Source organism: Castor canadensis, chromosome 1, assembly GCF_047511655.1.
Source record: "Castor canadensis chromosome 1, mCasCan1.hap1v2, whole genome shotgun sequence".
Classification (NCBI taxonomy): Eukaryota; Metazoa; Chordata; class Mammalia; order Rodentia; family Castoridae; genus Castor; species Castor canadensis.
In genome coordinates, this window is record NC_133386.1 from 124,046,452 (window position 1) to 124,065,708 (window position 19,257).

At 38.3% G+C, this 19,257-nt stretch overlaps 1 protein-coding gene across 19 annotated transcripts in view; it reads left to right on the top strand.

Annotated features, from left to right (window-relative positions):
• Positions 1-19,257, top strand: part of Dlg2 (discs large MAGUK scaffold protein 2) — a 2,025,432-nt gene that overhangs the window by 1,663,710 nt on the left and 342,465 nt on the right. For all 19 annotated transcript variants that reach the window (XM_074081674.1, XM_074081712.1, XM_074081675.1 and 16 more), the window contains one exon: positions 16,783-16,939. In XM_074081674.1, the coding sequence (XP_073937775.1) occupies positions 16,783-16,939 (157 nt within the window). The remainder of the gene's footprint in view (positions 1-16,782; positions 16,940-19,257) is intronic.

A 19,257-nucleotide genomic window follows, 5' to 3' on the forward strand; every position in this document is an offset into this window, starting at 1 on the left:
CATGCACCTGGTGACAATTATCAAATTACACTAATATTTAAGTTTGGTAGCTGTAAAAATACAAGTAAAAGTAACTGCCTTTTGCTTCAAATCTATTTTTGAAGATGACATATCACAGGGATTCGATCAGTCTCAATGACCCCTAGTGCTTCCCTAAACTGGTGGTGATGCTGTTAGTCTGTACATTGGCTCAATTAACCACTATAGAAAGTATTAACTTCCCAGAGCAGCCAAACAAATTGCCACAAACTGGGTAGCTCAAAACAACAGAAAATTATTATCTCACAGTTCTGGAAACTAGAGCCCAAGATCAAGATGTCAGAGGATCATGGTCGCTCAGAAGCTGTTGTAGAGTCCTTGGTAGTGTTCCTCGGCTTGCATTCCTCCAATTCTTGGTAGTGTTCCTCGGCTTGCGTTCCTCCAATTCCTGCCTGTCTTCACATGGTATTCTCCTGCATATCTCTCTCTTCTCATGGCTGTCTTCCTACAATAAGACCAATCGGATTGGATGCGGTGTTCACTCGACTCTACTATGATGTTATTTTAGTATATCTGCGATGAATTTATTTTTAATATGCCATATTCCGGTCTACTAGCAGTTAATATTTAAACATATCTTTTGGGAACAGGCACAATTTAACACTTAACACAGATGTAACCATCAGGGAAAGGGAGGTTGTATAGACTCATATACCCAAGGCCTGGCCAAATCTGGCCCAGCAGCTGCTGGGTAAATTGTTCAATGAAGAAGTATATGCAAATAATCTGCTCCTTTGTCCCAAGAATTAAGAACTGAGTCTCAATCCCATGCCTCCCCTGCAGCCTGCATTCTAGTCCAGCCATGTGAGAGCAAAAGAAACTAAGGGGAAATAGTTTTGTCTCATTTTATTTTTATTTGTTATTGACAAATAATAAGTATGCATATTTATCAGCTTCCAAGAGGCATTTTGATATATGTATGCATTGTGGAATGATCAAATCTGGGTAATCAGCATATCTCTCACCTATTTATCTTCTTTATGTGGTGAGAACAGTTAAAATCTTCTTTCAGCTACTTAGTACATGATTGCTAACTATATTCACCTTGATGTGCAAGAGAACATGAGAAAGGCACAGAGAGACAAATACCACATGACCTCACTTCTAGGTGGAATCTACAAAAGTCACACTCAGAAACAGGTGTTGGTTGCCAGAGCTGGTTGGGGAACACATGGGAGGAAGAACCTAAGGAGGATTTTACCCCTCAGGCAGTGTAGAGGCAATGGGAGCTTAGAGAAGGGAGATAAAATGGTTGCATTCAGCTTTTAAGAAAATTTCTCTGGCAGCAGTATGGTGGAGGGATTGCAAAGATGAGGGACTGTTATGAGGAACCTCATTAGGATCCCTGGCAGAGGGAGGGAGATGCCATGGCCCTGAACTAAGGCAGCAATGCTAGCATGACTTGGGAGACACTTTCGAGAAAAGGCTGACTGCATTAGAATAATGAGCAATTGAGAGGCGAAATGCAGAAGCTTCTGATTTATGAGTCTGAGAAGAGGAATAAAAGGCTAAAAACAGATTCTGGAGAAGACAGTAATTTCATTCTGAAGCAGTTAAATGGAAATTTGGGGTAGAGGATACTGAATTGAGCTAGAGATATAAATTAATGAATCAATAACGGAAAGGATAGGACTTGGGGCTGTGACTCAAGTGGTAGAGTGCCTGCCTAGCAAATGTGAGGCCCAATCCCCAGTTCTGAAAAAAAAAACGGAAAGTATAAAGACCACCCACTTATTAAGTCATTCAAAAATACTGAGACCCTAGTATGTCGTAAGCACCATGCTAGGTGCTAGGGGCACAAGGCAGTGCTCTCATGTAGATGACAGATACACTAATGGATGATGGACAATGAACAAACATATAAACCAAGTGATTTTGCTCTAAATAAGTATCATGAAGGAGACATATGGGAGATGACAGAAAATAAGGAAGTGGGGAACTTGTTTGAAGGGAGTGGTGAGAGAGTGCCATTTAAACTGAGGCAGCTCTCCAAGGAGGAACAAGAGGAGGAGGCAGCCAAGGACACAAATCTTGGCAATACCATTTATGTACTGCAAACAGATAAGAAGAGTCTTTTGAGGAGACTAGGAAAGAACAGAGAGGTAAGGCAAAAATGCAAATTCCTTTGATTGGAGGAAAAAGAATTCTAGAACTTTGCTGTGCATTGCAATAGCTACTAGATCCAAGTGACTGCTTAGTATAAACTACTTACAGAAAGAAAATGAAAAATTCAGTTTCTTAGCCATAGTGGCCACACCTCAGGCACACAGTACCACATGTGCCTAGTGTCTACAATATTGAACAACACAAACACAGAACATTTCTGTCATCATGGAAAGTTCTATTATGGAAGTATACAGAGGAAAGTTTGTAGTGTTAAAAGTTAAGAGGAACTAAAAATAAAGCCATTCCTGTCCTCTCTACTGTCTTCAAGGTGACTGACTACTAAATATCTATCAAATAATCAAGTGAAATTGTGGTTTGGAACTGGGAAGCAAGTGTGCATAGAGGGAGGAGGGATGGCCAGAATTCTGGTTTGCCTTCCTCTCCACTCCCTTTATTACACCATATGGAAGCTGTTGTTGAGACATGCTGTGTTCAGAGACACCCAAGACTTGATAATAGAGTCAAGACTAGAAAACAGGGTTCTTTTTAAATTTTTCTTCTGCAATAATAAAAATGTATCTAAGTTAGAGTTAAGACAAGACCTATAAAGCTTGAACCCAAATTGTTATTTAGTGAATTCCAGTCATTTTTCCCATATTGCACTAGTTGCAGAGGATTTGAGCATTTAGTAACTAAATAGAATTTTATAATGCTATACAGCTCCAACTCAAAAGACATCCTTAAAAATCTTTCATAAAATGTGCTTCCCTTTAGGAAAGATATGCAGGTTTTTCCCCCTGAGACCTCATTGTCAAATATTAGTTTTGTTTATGCCCCAGATTTCACAATATTTTTAAATAATATTTCAATATTTCACCAGTCATGAAAACATGAGAACCAGTGGCACAAGCATAGAAAATAACTGTGAAAAGGTTACATTTTTAGCTAATGAGATTGGTTAAAAGAATTTTCCTTTTATAATCACCTATTTAAAATTTGTAAATGCAGCAAGAAGCAGAAGTGAATGTCTGTTGTTATGAATAGCATATCTAACTTAATGGGAAAGTTCTCAGCCAAAATTTTATGAAATAAAAGGAAACTAGAGGAGCATTCAGTTTTCCTTTGCTTTGGAGGTGAAATGATGATTAGAAGATATGATTATAAAAAGTGTGAACATATGTGAGAACAAGACTTAGCTGCTTCTCCATTTATCTTGTTGATAAATTTAGACAAAAGCAAATTGAGATGAAATGTGGTTATTAGACTATAACATTTGACATTTGAATAAAGAAAAACTCCAAATATTTCAAAATCAAACTGATTGAAATAAATCTATAGTTGATTTGTGTTTGTGGGAATAAAGCAATTTAAATTGTCTGTTTGATTCCTTTTACAAAGGATATTATATATAACCTCAGATATGTATATGTAACTAATTCCAAAATTTTCTGCTAAGAACAGAGCTAAACTAGAGTTTTACGGAGTAAGTAGGCTAGATCTTCGCAGTTACAGCCTCACTACAGCTCCTCACTTTGCAGCATGGTTATCTTTGGAAACTTCTAGAAAGTTTAATTAAGGTCCTTGCAGCCAAACTTTGGAAGTTATAGAAACAGCACAACACTTTAGGCTAACAAGTAGAAGTTATTATATTCACAGTCTCCCATGTGCCCAGAAATAATAAACATCTTCACATTAGCTAAGTATAAAGTCTAAATTTTTAGCTTGGCACCTGTCCTCCTCCTAATCTTGATTCTGACTCTGTACTCCATTCACAGATGCTCCCTGCTCACCAAGCACATCTTGCATGTGCTCCCTTCTGGCCAGACTATCTACTCAGACTATTTACCGAAAGACTGTATCCACCACTCACCTGTTGTCTTTCCAAATTTCTACCCTTCAGGTTCCAGTTTGGATTCTGCCTTCTCTACATTGTAATCATTCCCTTTAACACAGAGAGCTCTCATTATCCACAACACTCATCTGGTATTTGGTGTGTGACCTTGCATTCTTGATTTATTATTTTATGTGTGCCTATTTGCTTTCCAGAAATTGTAACTCCTAGAACAAAAAGAATCGAGTTTGCATTTACTGAGCACTTGTTGTATGGTCCTAGTACTTAATATATTGTTTCAATTCATCTTCTTTGTGGGAGAATGGTTAAGGCAGAGTCTCACTACCTCGCCCAGGCTGGTCCAAACTCAGGATCCTCCTACCTCAGCTTCCCAAGTGCTGGAATTATAGGCATGAGCCACCACACCCAGCTCAATTCAACTTTGCAACACCATAAATAGATACTATTATTCACAATTTGCAGTGACATAAGACTTCAAAAAACTCCTAGAATATTTTTAAAAGAAGACAAAAAAGAAATAAGAACAAAAGTTTAAAAAAATTTTAACTCCTGGATTGTCTGTCTGCTAATTTATAAGACTATGATTCAAATGTAATCTGTCAGACTCCAATTCTCATTGTTTTCCCAGCCACAGTACATCTAGGATAGACTCAGTATCTATATGTGACTCTTTTTTTTTTTTTTTTTTTTTTGTTTTTTGTTTTTTGTTTTTTGTTTTTTTCATTTTTCTTTTATTATTCATATGTGGATACAAGGCTTGGTTTATTTCTCCCCCCTGCCCCCACCCCCTCCCTTACCACCCACTCCACCCCCTCCCGCTCCCCCACTCAATACCCAGCAGAAACTATTTTGCCCTTATCTCTAATTTTGTTGTAGAGAGAGTATAAGCAATAATAGGAAGGAACAAGGGGTTTTGCTGGTTGAGATAAGGATAGCTATACAGGGCATTGACTCACATTGATTTCCTGTGCATGGGTGTTACCTTCTAGGTTACTTCTTTTACTGAAGTCTTCCTGCCCTCTATTGCCTACTTGAAGTCTAGAGCATAGATCCCTCTTAGAATGTCAGATTTCCTATAATGCAGCAAGTCCTCTTAGCAGTAGTTTCATCTGCTTGACTGAATTAACCAATATTTGACAATGAGGTATGCATTGTGCAGCAGTCTTCTGAGGAGGCAGCTCATTAAGATATGAAACCTGAGTCACAATTAGCTTTCTGCAGATGGCCTCCAAACAACCACCTTTGTCATGCCCCTTACACAGTTACGCTAACAGTTCACACCTCCCATGGAGCTAAAAGGTCTCCTTGTTCTCTCGCCACTGTCTCCTTTCCTTAATAACACTGTTCCCATGAGCACAGCTGCACTTAGAGACAATGAAGAAAGAAGGTTTGGAGACACTGGCTGGCTCTCCATCCATGACTTGTGAGGATAGCAGTTCTTTATTGGATTTTCATGGCAGTGCACCCAGGTGTTAGGTCTACATGCTCTGAAACTCAATTTTTGTCAGCGTATCAAGGGGTGACCAAGCTCCTGTGCTATTTCTGTAAATAACACCAGAATATCCTAATTAACACTCTGTCCCCATTAGGAAGGATTCTATGGAAACCATGTTTTAATGAGCACATGGTTTGGTGAGTCTGGACTCTGAAAGAGGGACGTCAGCCACCCTGATGACATGAGGCCAGAGGAGCCCATTTCCTGTTTTACCTTACTGGCTCACCAGCCAGGGCTGGCGCTGGGGCTGGAGCATCCCTGCCTCACATGCTAGAGATATCTACCAACTTCTTTCTCCTGACACCCAGTTTTATGAATTCTATTTGTAAAGTATAAGTTCCTCCACATTAAATAACACCTCGATTAGTTCTCGAGGCCCTTTCTTCTTGCTTTGCATCAAGTTTGGGCCAGATATGTATTCTTTTATCATGGAGGCACTAATATTTTTCTACTTTTTACTTTTGTTAAGGTGTAGATTTTCAGAGTCCTAATTTTGAACATGGACCTCTGATCTAACCCTAACCCTAGATCCACAAAATCCTACTTTCCATCCAACCACTTAAACAAATTTAGACAGTAGAACACTATATCTTTGCTCTTCATTCTGTGCTATTTTTCTCCAATCTCTCATTTCTGCTTCAATTTCAACCTCTGAAAATTTCTTTTACTTGCACTCTTAGCCAAGGATTTAAAAGTGTTTTAGGGCTAGGCTAGGCAGCACATAGCTGTAATCCTAGCTACTCAGGAGGCAGAGATCAAGAAGGTCATGGTTCAAGGTCAGCCTAAGCAAAAAGTCAGTGATTCCCCATCTCAACAATTAAACTGGATGTGGTGATATACATCTGTAATACCAGCCACATGGGAGACAAAGGTAGGAGGATCGTGGTCCTAAGCAATCCAGACAAGAAGTGAGGCTCTATCTAAAAGAAAACCTAAATGCAAAGAGGACTAGAGGTGTGGCTCAAGTGGCAGAGCACTTGTCTAGCAAGCACAAGGCCCTGAGTTCAAACTCCACTACTACCAAAAATAAATTTATTAATTAGCTAATTAATTTTAAAAGTGTTTCATAAGTATTCTATTCAAGAGTTTTAGCTGCTCTATAATGAGGGGTGTTTTCAGGACATCTAATATCCCAAATGACTAGAAATAGAATGTCAATGTATACTTTCCTTTAACACTTTTATCATCTGTCATTTCATCTTTACCTTATCTGAACCTTACCACTTCCCCATGAGCCAAGCGTCATTCCTGGTATTATCCAAACAAGGCAGCTGACCCACAGAGGGCTCACCCGAGGTCTTCTCACAGATCTCAAGAGGTACAACCACAAGTCAGTATCATTTCTCTCAATCACTCACTTGTTTTCTCTTTGTGAAACATTCTCTTTTGTGTCTCTTATGTGCTCAGCCTATATTAATTCCCAAAATTACAAAATAAAAAAATTAAAGATCATTTGTCCCACAAAACCACGCAGATCCATGGTATAGTTGGATGGATAAACAAAGTAACTTCAGAACAATAAAGGCAACAATGACAGAGCGCCATCAACTGAAAGGCAACATGGTTTCAGAAAATGAAAGAGGAACTGGGGCGGATGCTGCACACCTGTAGTCCCAGCTGCTTTCGAGGCTGAGGTGGGAGAATCACCTGAGCCCACTGCATAACATAGTCCCGATCTTCAAAAACAATAAAGTAGTTTTTTTATCTGAGGTAGGGGCCAGAGGGGACAGCAGAGAGGAGATGGCCCATGGCTTCAGTCTTAAAGACCAAGCAGAAGTTCATTAGCTAGATGAGAATGGCAAGAGAAGACAGCATTCTAGTCAAAAAGAATAGCCAGAGTGAGACCATCCAGTATGCAACAGCCTGGTATGATGACTTGAGGTCAATTTTGTATGGATGGAATGTGGGTGCAAGGAAACACAGAGAAACTAGGCAACGAGAGGTAGGAGAAGGCAAGTGATGGGGAGGTTTAGACCAAGGGCTGGGGAGTGGGTCAGTGTTAAAGCACTTGCCAAGCATGCACAAGGCTCTGGATTCAATCTCCTAAATAAATAAATAAATATGATACCATATCCTGAGGACATGAGGAACCCTATAAGTCTTTTGAGCAAGAAAAACATAGTTAAATACACATTCTAGGAACTTTTTTATATTTAATTTCCCTCTACACAAGAAATCCTTCAGGTTAAATAGTCATTTTCCTTTTGGAAGCTGAAACCCTGTTGAGCCACCTAGCATAAGGAGGAAAAACCCATAGCACCCAGCCCCCTTTCTTGAAAACATCCTGGCTGGCTTAGAGCATCAGGAGACCCCAGCTATACAAAATCATGCTCCTGGTGACCTGACACAGCTTGCCACAGATCAGACTGGCATTTCTCCAGTTGTTCAGCAGCCACAGTTTTATAATTATAAAGGCTTTTTATACCTCATTAAGAGAAAAATAAAAGTGCATAAGTGAATGTAACATATTTTATCAGGGTGATGACAATCAGGCTTATTGTTCACTAATTTCTGTCCTGTTACTGTTATAGTTGTTTCCAGGCTCTTTAATCTTTGTATTCACAATGCCGAACAAAAAATATTTCTAGATGTTTATTAAAAGATTGTATGGATGAATAAAACTACATTTTAAGTCTATAGATAACTTTTTAAACAAAAATATTGATCCTATGGATAACCAGTTTTCATATTTGCAATCTAATATGAAAACTGTAGATGATAGTTATATGTTACATACCAAGTAGTCGAGACAAGAAGCAAATGTCCTTGTCCCTACCCTCAAGTTGATCACTATAGTTGGAGAGGGAGACTTGTCAGCCAAGCACGTGTAATGCATTATGGTAAAGGCATGGAGAGAGTGCTAGGGGAGACCCCCAATCCAGCTTAGCATTGGGCAGCTGATGAAAGTAACAGATGATCAATCTCTGTGCTAAGTCATGAAAGACGAATGAGGGTCAGAACTTTGTTCCATTGTTGGTATATAATGGTGTATGATGATGACTGCTAATAGGACCCTGAGCAGTCTGAGCATTCTGGAGGAAGAATGACACAACAAATTGGACACAGATCATTTCAAATCATGAGAAGTATTTGACTTCTTTATAAATTGGTATATGTGTTAATTTAATCATCAGGTGTTATAGAGTTCTCTTCTAGGTCAATTGGTGATAGCTAGAAAGATAAACCATGACACCACGCCTCCAGGATATTACTTCCTTACCGGAGGCCACAGTGCCTCACACAAAAATTGTTCACAGAAACATAGGATGTTACATTCATCAGACACTGATCCATTACCCTGGTTAATAAACACATGGAAGTGAGCAGTGTGGTCAAAATGTTTGGGAATGGGCCATCATAGTGATGGGTGAACAGTTCTCCTGAAACAGGAAAAGAATAAAAACACAAGGGGAAAATAAGCTTATTAAAAAAAAAAAAAGGAGTTCCACGATGGGAAAACTTGGAAAGGGAAGGACAGGGTTAGGAATGAAGGTGGATTATGAAGCCAATTTAAAGTTGTAGAGAATTGCTCCAAGTCAAGTTCAATTCTGAGCACGATCGAAGAGAAAACCATGAAGCAGACATTAAACTTCAAACAATGCAGAGTCTCACACTGGCAACCCGTAGCTAGATCTATAAGTAAAATGTTTGATTGGCATTATCCCATGTTCTTAAATATTTTTAAATCACTATTAAATTAAAATTCTGAAAAATTCATTTTAAAAATCTAGATTCTTAGCTTTTGTTTAAAAATTGGTAATCTAGCAACATTGGTTGACCTTCCTGCTTGAAGCCACTGTCCAGTTGACTGACAGCAACCCCTTTGCAGATGAAACCTGTTCCCCAGTTTGCTATAATCTCTTTCAGCCTGCTTCTCTCTTTTGTGTGATCTGCTCTTTCCCTGTGGACTTTAAATTTTGCTATCTCTTAAAAATCTAGGGAGAAGGAAATCCATTTGCATAAACAATTATAATATGAAGTTGAGGTGGAAATCACTGTGGGAGTTTGTCCAGTCACTAAATAGCTATTTCCTAGGGTCATGCCAGTTGTTAATCCTCTTGCTGGGCTGGGGAGATGCTGACCTGGGCTCCAGGAGTCCACATTCCACTGGGTGTATGTAGATGCAAATAATCACTGTGTAAGCTTTTAAAATGCTGCAATAGTTATGTGTGCAAGACACACTGTAGCCCCAGGAATTAGTGACCACCTATACCTGGGTTGGGGGGTGTCAGAGAAGTGATATTTGAAGTGAGTTTTAAGCAGAGCTCAGCAGAGTCATGAGGCATGAAGTAGCATGTAATGCTCAGAGAAACACAGGGAGTTTGAGTTGGCTGGAGCAGAGGGTGGCTGGAGACAATTGAAGACTAGTAAAGAGAGCGGGATTTGCATTTTAGTGAGGTGAATGTGTTTGGAAGATTGAAACTAGAATTAGGATTCACTTCAAAGTAGGCACTAGACGAAGAGTCAAAGCCTGAGTTAGAGAGGATGGAAAAGCTGGTGTGAATAGCATGACATTCCAAGAGAGAGCGGTACAAGGCAGCATATGATAAAATATTGAAGCAGTTAATATGAATACTGAAGTTTCAGTAATTCCAGAAACTCTGTTCTGTAATACAGTGCATTGTAATACCTTCTTAAAACTTAGGTCCTCCCCTGACTTACACAAAGCACATTTAAGTTTAGATTCTCCATCTAATGAACAAAACACTTAACTTGTAGTAAGGAGACTAGCTTACTAGCTGTGTGAATGTAAACAAGTTGACTCATCTAAGCATTAGTAAAATGGGACTTCCAGTATGTCACAGGATTTTGATTCTGAAACAAGAAAAAGAAACATGAAAGCATTTTTAATTCTACAGCTCAGTGTAATAGGTTATTAGTATAAAAGTTTAAATTAGAAAAAGTGAATCATTTGGAGTGTGCCTGGGGTATTTTATTTGCATTTTACAGATTTATTTCTTTGTCATTTCTCCTCATTATTGAAATAAGTATATTATAACTTACCTTGACATAAAATTCTGGTTTTAAAAAAGCATTTAAATCTCACTAGCTGCAAACATTCCAAATTGTTTAAAAAGCTTCTTCAGATAGTTTGACATAAATGAGGTCCAGGTAAAATCTACTGTCACTGACATATATGTGTTTTATATACTTACAGATAAGAAGCAATATGTCACTAATAAAATGTGCCCAGATGACAAACATAGATAAATAACAGGGAAAATGTTTTTAATGATCTCCTAAAGCTGTATTCTTTTTGCCTAAAGTCACAATTCAAGTTTAGTGTGTAATAGTAGCCTTTAGTTCCATAGGAATCATGTCCTTTTCCATTTTATTAAAGTAAAATATTCCCTCAATAAAAGTTTAATGGGGGGAATGTGGATAAAGGAGAATGATGGAGGGGGTGAATTCAACCATGATATACTATAACAACCTTGGTAAATGTCACAGTGTATCCCCAGTACAACAATAATTTTAAAAATTAATAAAATAAAAATAAAATTTCAACTTTCTCATTTTGTTAAGATGTATTTCCCTTTTCTCTTAACATTGTAAGAAGCACAAATGTGAACAACTGACAGCTATCCTTTTCCTGAAAAACATAAAAGAGGTTAGGAATGTGGCAAATTATGGAATGAACTCTCTTTCTAAGAGAGCTAAGCAACAAGACAGAGAACCAGTGTTGATAGAATGTCTGATTTTTTTTAATGTGGGGCCACAGATCTATATTTCACACAAATTTTCCTAATTTTAAACATGATTAGTTACTACAAACATTTGTAAATACTGTATCAGATTTGGTCTTCAGCTTCCAGGTTTGCAATCTGTATAATGTATCACATTCTAAACTTTGGTATTTAAGTCAGGAAACCTGTGTCTTAATCCTGCTTTTGCTACTTACTAAACTAAACTATAAATTTTGCTGAGCAGTGTTCTTTTGCTATTCTAAAGTATTATTTTAGTAATTGCTTAATCAGATTGTTTATTTTTCTCAAGACCCTAATAAAATATTTTAAATATAAAGAAAATTTTAAAGAATTTTATAATGAACAACCATAAACTTGCTGCCTAGATTCTTTTACTAACATTTTCTACACTGGTTCTGTGGAATACCTGTCCATTGAGCCTATCATCACTCTATTTGGTTTTTTGATCTGGTTCAAGCAGTTGCAGATATCCGTATACTTCCTTCATTGGGTCACTTTGGAGGGTAAACAGAAACATAAAGCACCAAGCACAATAACCAGCACACAGACCGTTGGAGTCATACAGTCCCCTTCCCGCCATGGTTCCTATGCATAGCTTGAATGTGGTTGGAAACACCAGGAATCTCTAAGTTCATCCTGGGGAAAGAGGAAGATTTCTGTAAAAACTTTGTCATCAAAGGTTTATTGACCATTACCTCCACTCCTGATCAAGCCAAAATAGTGTATCCTCTTCATTCTCGCTCTAATCCTCCTCCTTATTTAACAAACAAAAAAATGCCTTAGACATAATAAAACAACACAGGAAAACTTAAAAATTAGAAGAAGGCTGGGGAAGAAGCAGGCTGGTTAGGGAAAGAATGACACTGCAGTGGGACCCCTGCATTTTCTTCTTGATTCCCATACACACTGGGTAGGGCACTGGCAGAAAACAAAACAAAAAAACCTTGAGTTCAGCCCCTTCTCTCCAGACAAAGGACTAGGAAAAAGATGGACTAGTAAGCAAAAGGGGGAATTTTGATAATACTGTACTGCACTGACTGTAGCCAAAGGAAAAACTGTCCCCTCATCCCTGAGGTGTCAGTAGGGCTATGTAGAGAAGGAGGCTTCTGCTCAACCATGGGCAGCCAGGAGAGACAACTGTAACATATTCCTTCACTTCCTCCACTGGACAGATGTCAATAGGCAGAATGAGAACCGAACTTCCACCCCTGCTCAGTGAAATTGAGGTAGAAGAAAGAAGAGGGAAGCTGTGCTAGTTTGGAAATGAATCTGCCTGCCAGGGAAGTGTCAGCAGGGCTCAGTAGGAAGATAAGCTTCTACCCCATCCTTGGCATTCAGGTAGAATGAGGGGAATACTCCACTTTCTCACCACCAACCTCAGTGTTATCAGGACCAAGTGGGGAGCTGAACTCCCAGACTCACCAAATTGCAATGAGATGGTATGCTCTGCTTTTCCTGGGGAGGTATCACCAGGTCCAAGTGTGGAACTGAACATGTATCTCACTGGGATCTACAGACGGGCTGCAAAAAAAGTTAAAGCTTGACTTTATATAAATATATACACATATATACACACATATATGTATACTTACAGTATGTATATACATGTATATATGTATAAGTAGCTACATGCTATACTTAAATAGCTTGACCATCTGCAAAAAAATTAAAAATATATATAGATAGATAGATGGTTACTTAGCATCCAGCATCTTACATCATAACACCTAAATCCACAGTACAATAAAATAATCACTTGCCCCACCAAGAACCAGGAGAATCTCCATTTAAATGAGAAAAGACAATAAAGGACTACCACACTTCACTGACATAGATGTTGAGAATATCTGACAAGGACATTAAAATAACTGTCATCCTTCAATGAACAATTACAAGCACATGAAAACAAGTAGAAACAGGAAGGAAGGAAAGAAGGGAGGAGGAAGTCTTAGCAAAGAAATATAAAACATAAATAGAAAGTTAAAGCTGAAAACTGTAATAACTAAAGGAAAAAGAAAAATCACTGGATTAGTAGAATGAATATGACAGAAGAAATAATCGGTGAATCTGAAGGCAGAAAAATAAAAATTACCCAATCTGAAGAGACAGATGAAATACATTGGAAATATATCTACCACTGACTACTTACCACTGCTTATAATGTCATCCTGGTCCAGGTCATTATTGCTTTGTCTGAATGTAGCAATGGCCACCTAATGGGCCTCACTTCTCAGTCCTTGTTCCTGGAGTTCATCTTATACCACAGTAATCATTTAAGAAAGTAAGTCAGATCAGGTCATTCTTCTCAGACACTCCCCATCACATTCAGAGCAAAAGGTAAAGCTTTTAAGATGGTCTTTGAGACCTTACAGTACTTATCCCCTATTTCCTCTCTGACTGCAATAGGCAAAATCTAAGATGGCTTTATTATATCTACCTTCTGGTATTACTCACAAATTAAGTTACAAGGATTTTGAAAATGTAATTAAAGACACTAGTTAAAATAGGGAAATTATCTGAGTGGGCCTAGCCAAATCACATGAACCCCCGAAGAGCAGATGAACTCAGAGAGATTCCAAGTCTGGAGAGTGTATCCAAGGTGGTGGTGCAGGCTTGAAGATAGTGTCATGACACAGAGAATGTAGGTGGCCTCCAGAAGCAAAGAGAGGCCCTAGGTTGATGGTACTTCACTCATTGTGGTGGTTAATTTTATGCATCTATTTAATAGCTATTGGGTCCCCAGATATTTGGTTAAATACTCTCCTGAGTGTGTCTATGTGCTGGTTTCTAGATGAGATTAACATTTGGATCAATAGTCTGAGTAAAACAGATTGCCCTCCTCAATGTGGGTGGAGCTTTGACTAATAAAAAACAGAGTAAGGGAGAATTTTCTTCTTGATGGTCTTTAAGCTAGGACATCAGTCTTTTCCTGCAACTCAGACTCAGCCTAGATCTATACTACTAGCTCTCCCAGGTCTCCCATTTGTCTATTTGCAGATCCTAGGACTTCTCATCCTCTTATAATTACAAGAGCCAATTTCATATATACATATATACATATACATATATAAACACAGATACAAAGAGAGAGGGAGAGAGTTTGTGTGTGTTTCATTGTCATGACAGAACACCTGAGCAAAGCAACTTAAGGGAGAAAGGATTTGTTTTGGTTTTCATGGTTTCGAAGGTTCACTCCATCATAATGGAGAGTGCATAGGGAGCAGAGCAGCTCACATCACAGCGGCCAGGAAGCAGAGAGAGAGAATGTCTGCTCAAGATGGCTCTCTCCTTTTTCCCCTTTTTTCCATCCAGGCCCCCAACCTATGGAATGGTGCCACCACCTACATTCAAGGTGGATCTTTCCCTTGGTTAATCCTCTCTGGAAGCATTCTTACAGACATACTCAAAAGGTGTGCTTTACTAATTTCCAATCTGCCCCTCAATCCAATCAAATTGAAAATCAAGTTTAATCATCATATACATTATGTAATATATATGAAAATTAACATATCTTATACAAAATATATTTATTATATAATATTATTTGTATTTTGTATAAATATATACATTGTGTATATATAAATTTTCCTATATATACAAAAAAATCTATTGGCTCTATTTCTCTGAAGAATTCTAATACAGTGCAACAGCTATAAAAAATGAATTCTGCAAACAACCTAAACAAACTTGGAAGCAGATTTTTCTGCAGAGCTTCCCAATAACACTCAGCCTACCTGACCATGATTTCAGCCTCATGACATTCTAGGCAAACAACCCAGTCAAGCCCACCCAGACTTCTGATCTACAAAACTATAAGATAATAAGTGTGGTTTTAATCTGCTGAGTTTTCAGTAATTTGTTACTCAGCAATAAGAAACTCATGCACTGACTGTGTCTTTTACCATTCTCTTTTCCCTGTTCACTCACTTTAACCACACTGGTCTCATGGTTCTTCCTTTATGACATGGCCGGGCACCCTCCTACATTAGGGTCTCTGTATTAACTCCTCCATCCAGGTGCAATGTCCTTCCTATAGGCATCTACATTACTAGTTTCTTCATTTCCTCAGTCATTTTTCAAATATCACCTTCTCAAGAAATACTACCTACAACCCATCCCACTGCCTTTTTCTCCTCTAAAATAGTATATAATAAACTTACTTATTGCATCATTACTTGTCAGTGGTCTGCCCTCATTTAGAATGTGAGCCCAAAAGGGCAGGAATTTCATTTAATTTGCAAACATTTTGAGTACCTGGAAAAGTCCCTAGTATAGTAGGTGCCTATGAAGTATTTGTAGAATAAAATGAACTAACTCTATGTCAATTTATGTCTAACAGTGCATTGCTATGTGACATATCACTTAGAGCTCAAGCTATGATGTAAATTTTATACTCATCCTTGTAATAAGGATATTATTAGATATAATGCATTAGTTTATGCATAGAAACGTCATAGAAAATGAACTTTTTATGTGCCATTAGTCTAAAAATATATTGGATGGCTCCTTACCCTTCTTGAATCGTTGAGAGCAGGAAAATAGGAGAATTTCAGTAACTGAAACTGAGCTGCTTGGGACAAGGTGGGCAATACAAAGGCACCTTGGTCAAACCTAAAGCTTACAGAACACATTTTTTTAAACTACTGATCTAGAAAACTGAAGTATCTTTCACGATCCCTTATAATTCTGTAACTCCATCATTTCCTGGCCTTTATACAATCAATGAACCATTGGCTCAAGATATGATCTCTTACCTTTTCATTGAATACTTTCAAATCTGCATTTTCAGTCTTTGAGAATCCAAATTCCTATCTTTGTCTCCAGCTGCTTCAGAACATCTCCATGTAGATGCCTTACCATCAGCTGAAACTCAATATGTCAAAGTCGTCCTCAGCCTCATGACCTTGTATTCCAGGCCCCTTCTTTTTGCCAGGTACTTCCATGCTCCCTTTCCTCCTTCTTCAATGCTTCTTCCTTCAAATTTCTTCTCTTCTCTTGTCTTCTTTTCAGCCTCATTGCACTCATCTTTATTCAGCTGTCACTTCTTCACACCTGGGTTACTTAGATAGCATTCTAAGTGGTTTTCCTGCCTCCCAACATATTTGAAGTTCTCGTTCCATCAACCCTACACATGACCATTTGTCATTGTCCTCAAATGGATTCAAATATTCTAGTGCCTTAGAAGCATTCAGTGAGTCCCCACTGCCTACATTGTTCCACCTAGTCTCTTGTCACTAGATACCTCTTCTTCCTTTTGGATATATCCATCCAAATGAGTACTTTCATGGTGTGCAATACAAAAGCAGATATTTTAAACAAAGGAAAAATGTAAGGAAGTCTAGTTTAAGAACATGTTTTGGAATTAAGGAATGATTTTGCTTGGTATTTTGGTAAGTTGTTACAATGAGGAACTCAAATAACTTCTCTGTTAGCCTCTTTCATGTGGTACAAATGTATCTTACCTTGGGAAGCCATTGTTGTAGGTAGTAAATGGCTGGTGTTATATATCCCAATGAAAGTAGAAGAAACTAGAACCTTGAGTGGGTCACCCTGTGAATTGTGTTCTCCACTTGTTTCTACAGGGAGCCCCGCAAGGTGGTCCTGCACAAAGGCTCCACTGGCCTAGGCTTCAACATTGTGGGTGGGGAAGACGGAGAAGGTATTTTTGTTTCCTTCATTCTGGCCGGTGGGCCAGCAGACCTGAGTGGAGAGCTCCAGAGAGGAGACCAGATCCTATCTGTGAGTATTTTCTTTAATCTTCTTTCCCTCTATGCCTATAATCATCTTTGAATAGTTCACTTTAATGACAAAGGAAAGATGGATGAGAGTTTAATGGTTTCAGGTGCATGTTGCAGTTTAAATGGTGCTCAGGTGCTCCACATTTGTTATACTTACTCCTACAGATAAAGGTGAAAGTATTCATGTGTTTTTCCTAAATTTTCTGACTCATTTGTAGCCAGTAGAACATTGAGAAGCATATTTTAATGGTATTTTTTTAAATTGTACTTATTTTATGAAAAATTACAGTTTTTCTCCAAACTCATGGCCATAATCCTAAAACTACACCCTTATCATGTGTATATAACATATGTTTGGGGCATATCACTATGTAAGAAAATAAACAAAATAATGCTATGCACAGTTTGCTGGTGGTGATAATAACAGCAGCAGCACCATATACCTAAGTTCAAGAATTACCAGCTGGAAGTCCAGGGCTCACACTTGTAATCCCAGCTACTTGGGAGGCTGAGAGCATAAGGATCACAGTTCAAGGTCAACCTGGGCAAAAAGTTCCTAAACCTATCCCTGCCCCCCACTGCCCTGCTCAATCAATAGCTGGGTGCGGTGGCAAACGCATGTCATCCTAGCTTCAGCAGAGACAGACTGGGAGGATCTCAGTTTCAGATCAGTCCCATGAAAAGAGTTTGCAAGACCACAACTCAACACAAAAAGCTGGGCATGATGTTGTGTGTCTGTCATCACAGCAACAGCAGGAAGCATGAGATGGCTGGCCTGGCAAAAGGTGAGACCCTATCTCCAAAATAACTGGAGTAAAAAGGGCTGAAGGCATGGCTCAAGCACACAAATCCCTGAGTTCAACACACACACACACACACACACACACATACACACACACACAGAAAGAGAAAGCTGTAAATATTAATGTTTGAGATATGTATATGCCTGTGATAATATCAGCATATTCTATACTGAAAACATGTCCATCACCTCCTAAGATTTCTCCCAGCCTTCTTAATCTATTATTTTGTGTGTATATGATAAGACCACTTATATAACACTTACCCTCTTAACAAAAATTTAAGTATACCATACAGTATTGTTAATCGTAGGGTCTGTGCTGCACAATAGACCTCCAGGATTTATTTGTCTTATATGATACTAAAAGTAATTTTTAATCCTCAAAAATCACCCTGAAAGATGTTGGTCTATGTTTAGAGCTAGAGAGTAATGTAAGGGAGATTCAGTTACTTGTCAAAGTTTACCTAATTAATATGACCAATTAATACATGTTAATCAAAAATATAAGTAAATAAAAATTTTAAAGCTTACTGGAGCCAGAGGTAAGATTTAAATTTTCAATTTTAATGCCCAATCACATCTGCTCCCTGTCTCTCTCACTTTCTCCTTCTGTTTTTGTTTTCTTCTTGCTTTCTTTGTCTATTGCTTTTTATTTGTTCAAATATTTATTGACTGCTTGTTTCCATTACATCAGCTACCACCCTGGTGTGATGGGTAGTTAAAGCCACTTTGAGTGTTTAGACACATATTAGAATTTTGGTAATCATGCAAATAATAATAGAGAGTTACATAAGGAGCCCAGTTCTTATTGTGAAATTATAGATCATATCTCAAAACCACATAGTTTGTGATTTTCATTGTGTACTTAGCAAAACTTGCTTTCATTTAATAGCTATGATTTATAGATAGAATTTTCCAGGTGAGCTTTGTTAGCTATTATTCCAACCTCTTAAACAAATGAACAAATCCTGTCATTCTCCCCTCCTCCCACACACATGCACCCAACTTACCAGGCTAGCCCAGAGTTGACCTTAGTACCATGTCCAATGGCCTGCATTAATGGCCTTGCCTTACATGGTCCTGTGGTTCTCCCACAAATGCAGGCCACTGCCCACTTATCAGCTTGCAGGTCTCTGGATGCTGAGTTTGAGAGACAGAAGGTAAGGTCTCATGCCAACAGCAGACACTTGAATGATATATTGAGATATTCCTGGCAGCTATTCAGCCATACTGCTCACATATGTTTACACATCTGTCTTTCTCTACTAGGTAAGGCCCCTGAAAGAGAATTCTCTTTCTTTCATTTGATAAATGTTGTTCCTCAACATTTATCAAAGAACCTTGTATATATATGCAAAATTTGTATTGAATGGAAAAGTATTGGATAAATATGGTAGCACTTTAAGGAATCATTGTAGACTGAGATATTGACTCTAAAATATTTTCTGAAAAAATGCTAATATTTATTCATCATCCTGGCTTAACATCTGTACTCTGGGTGATCATTTTGTCATCTC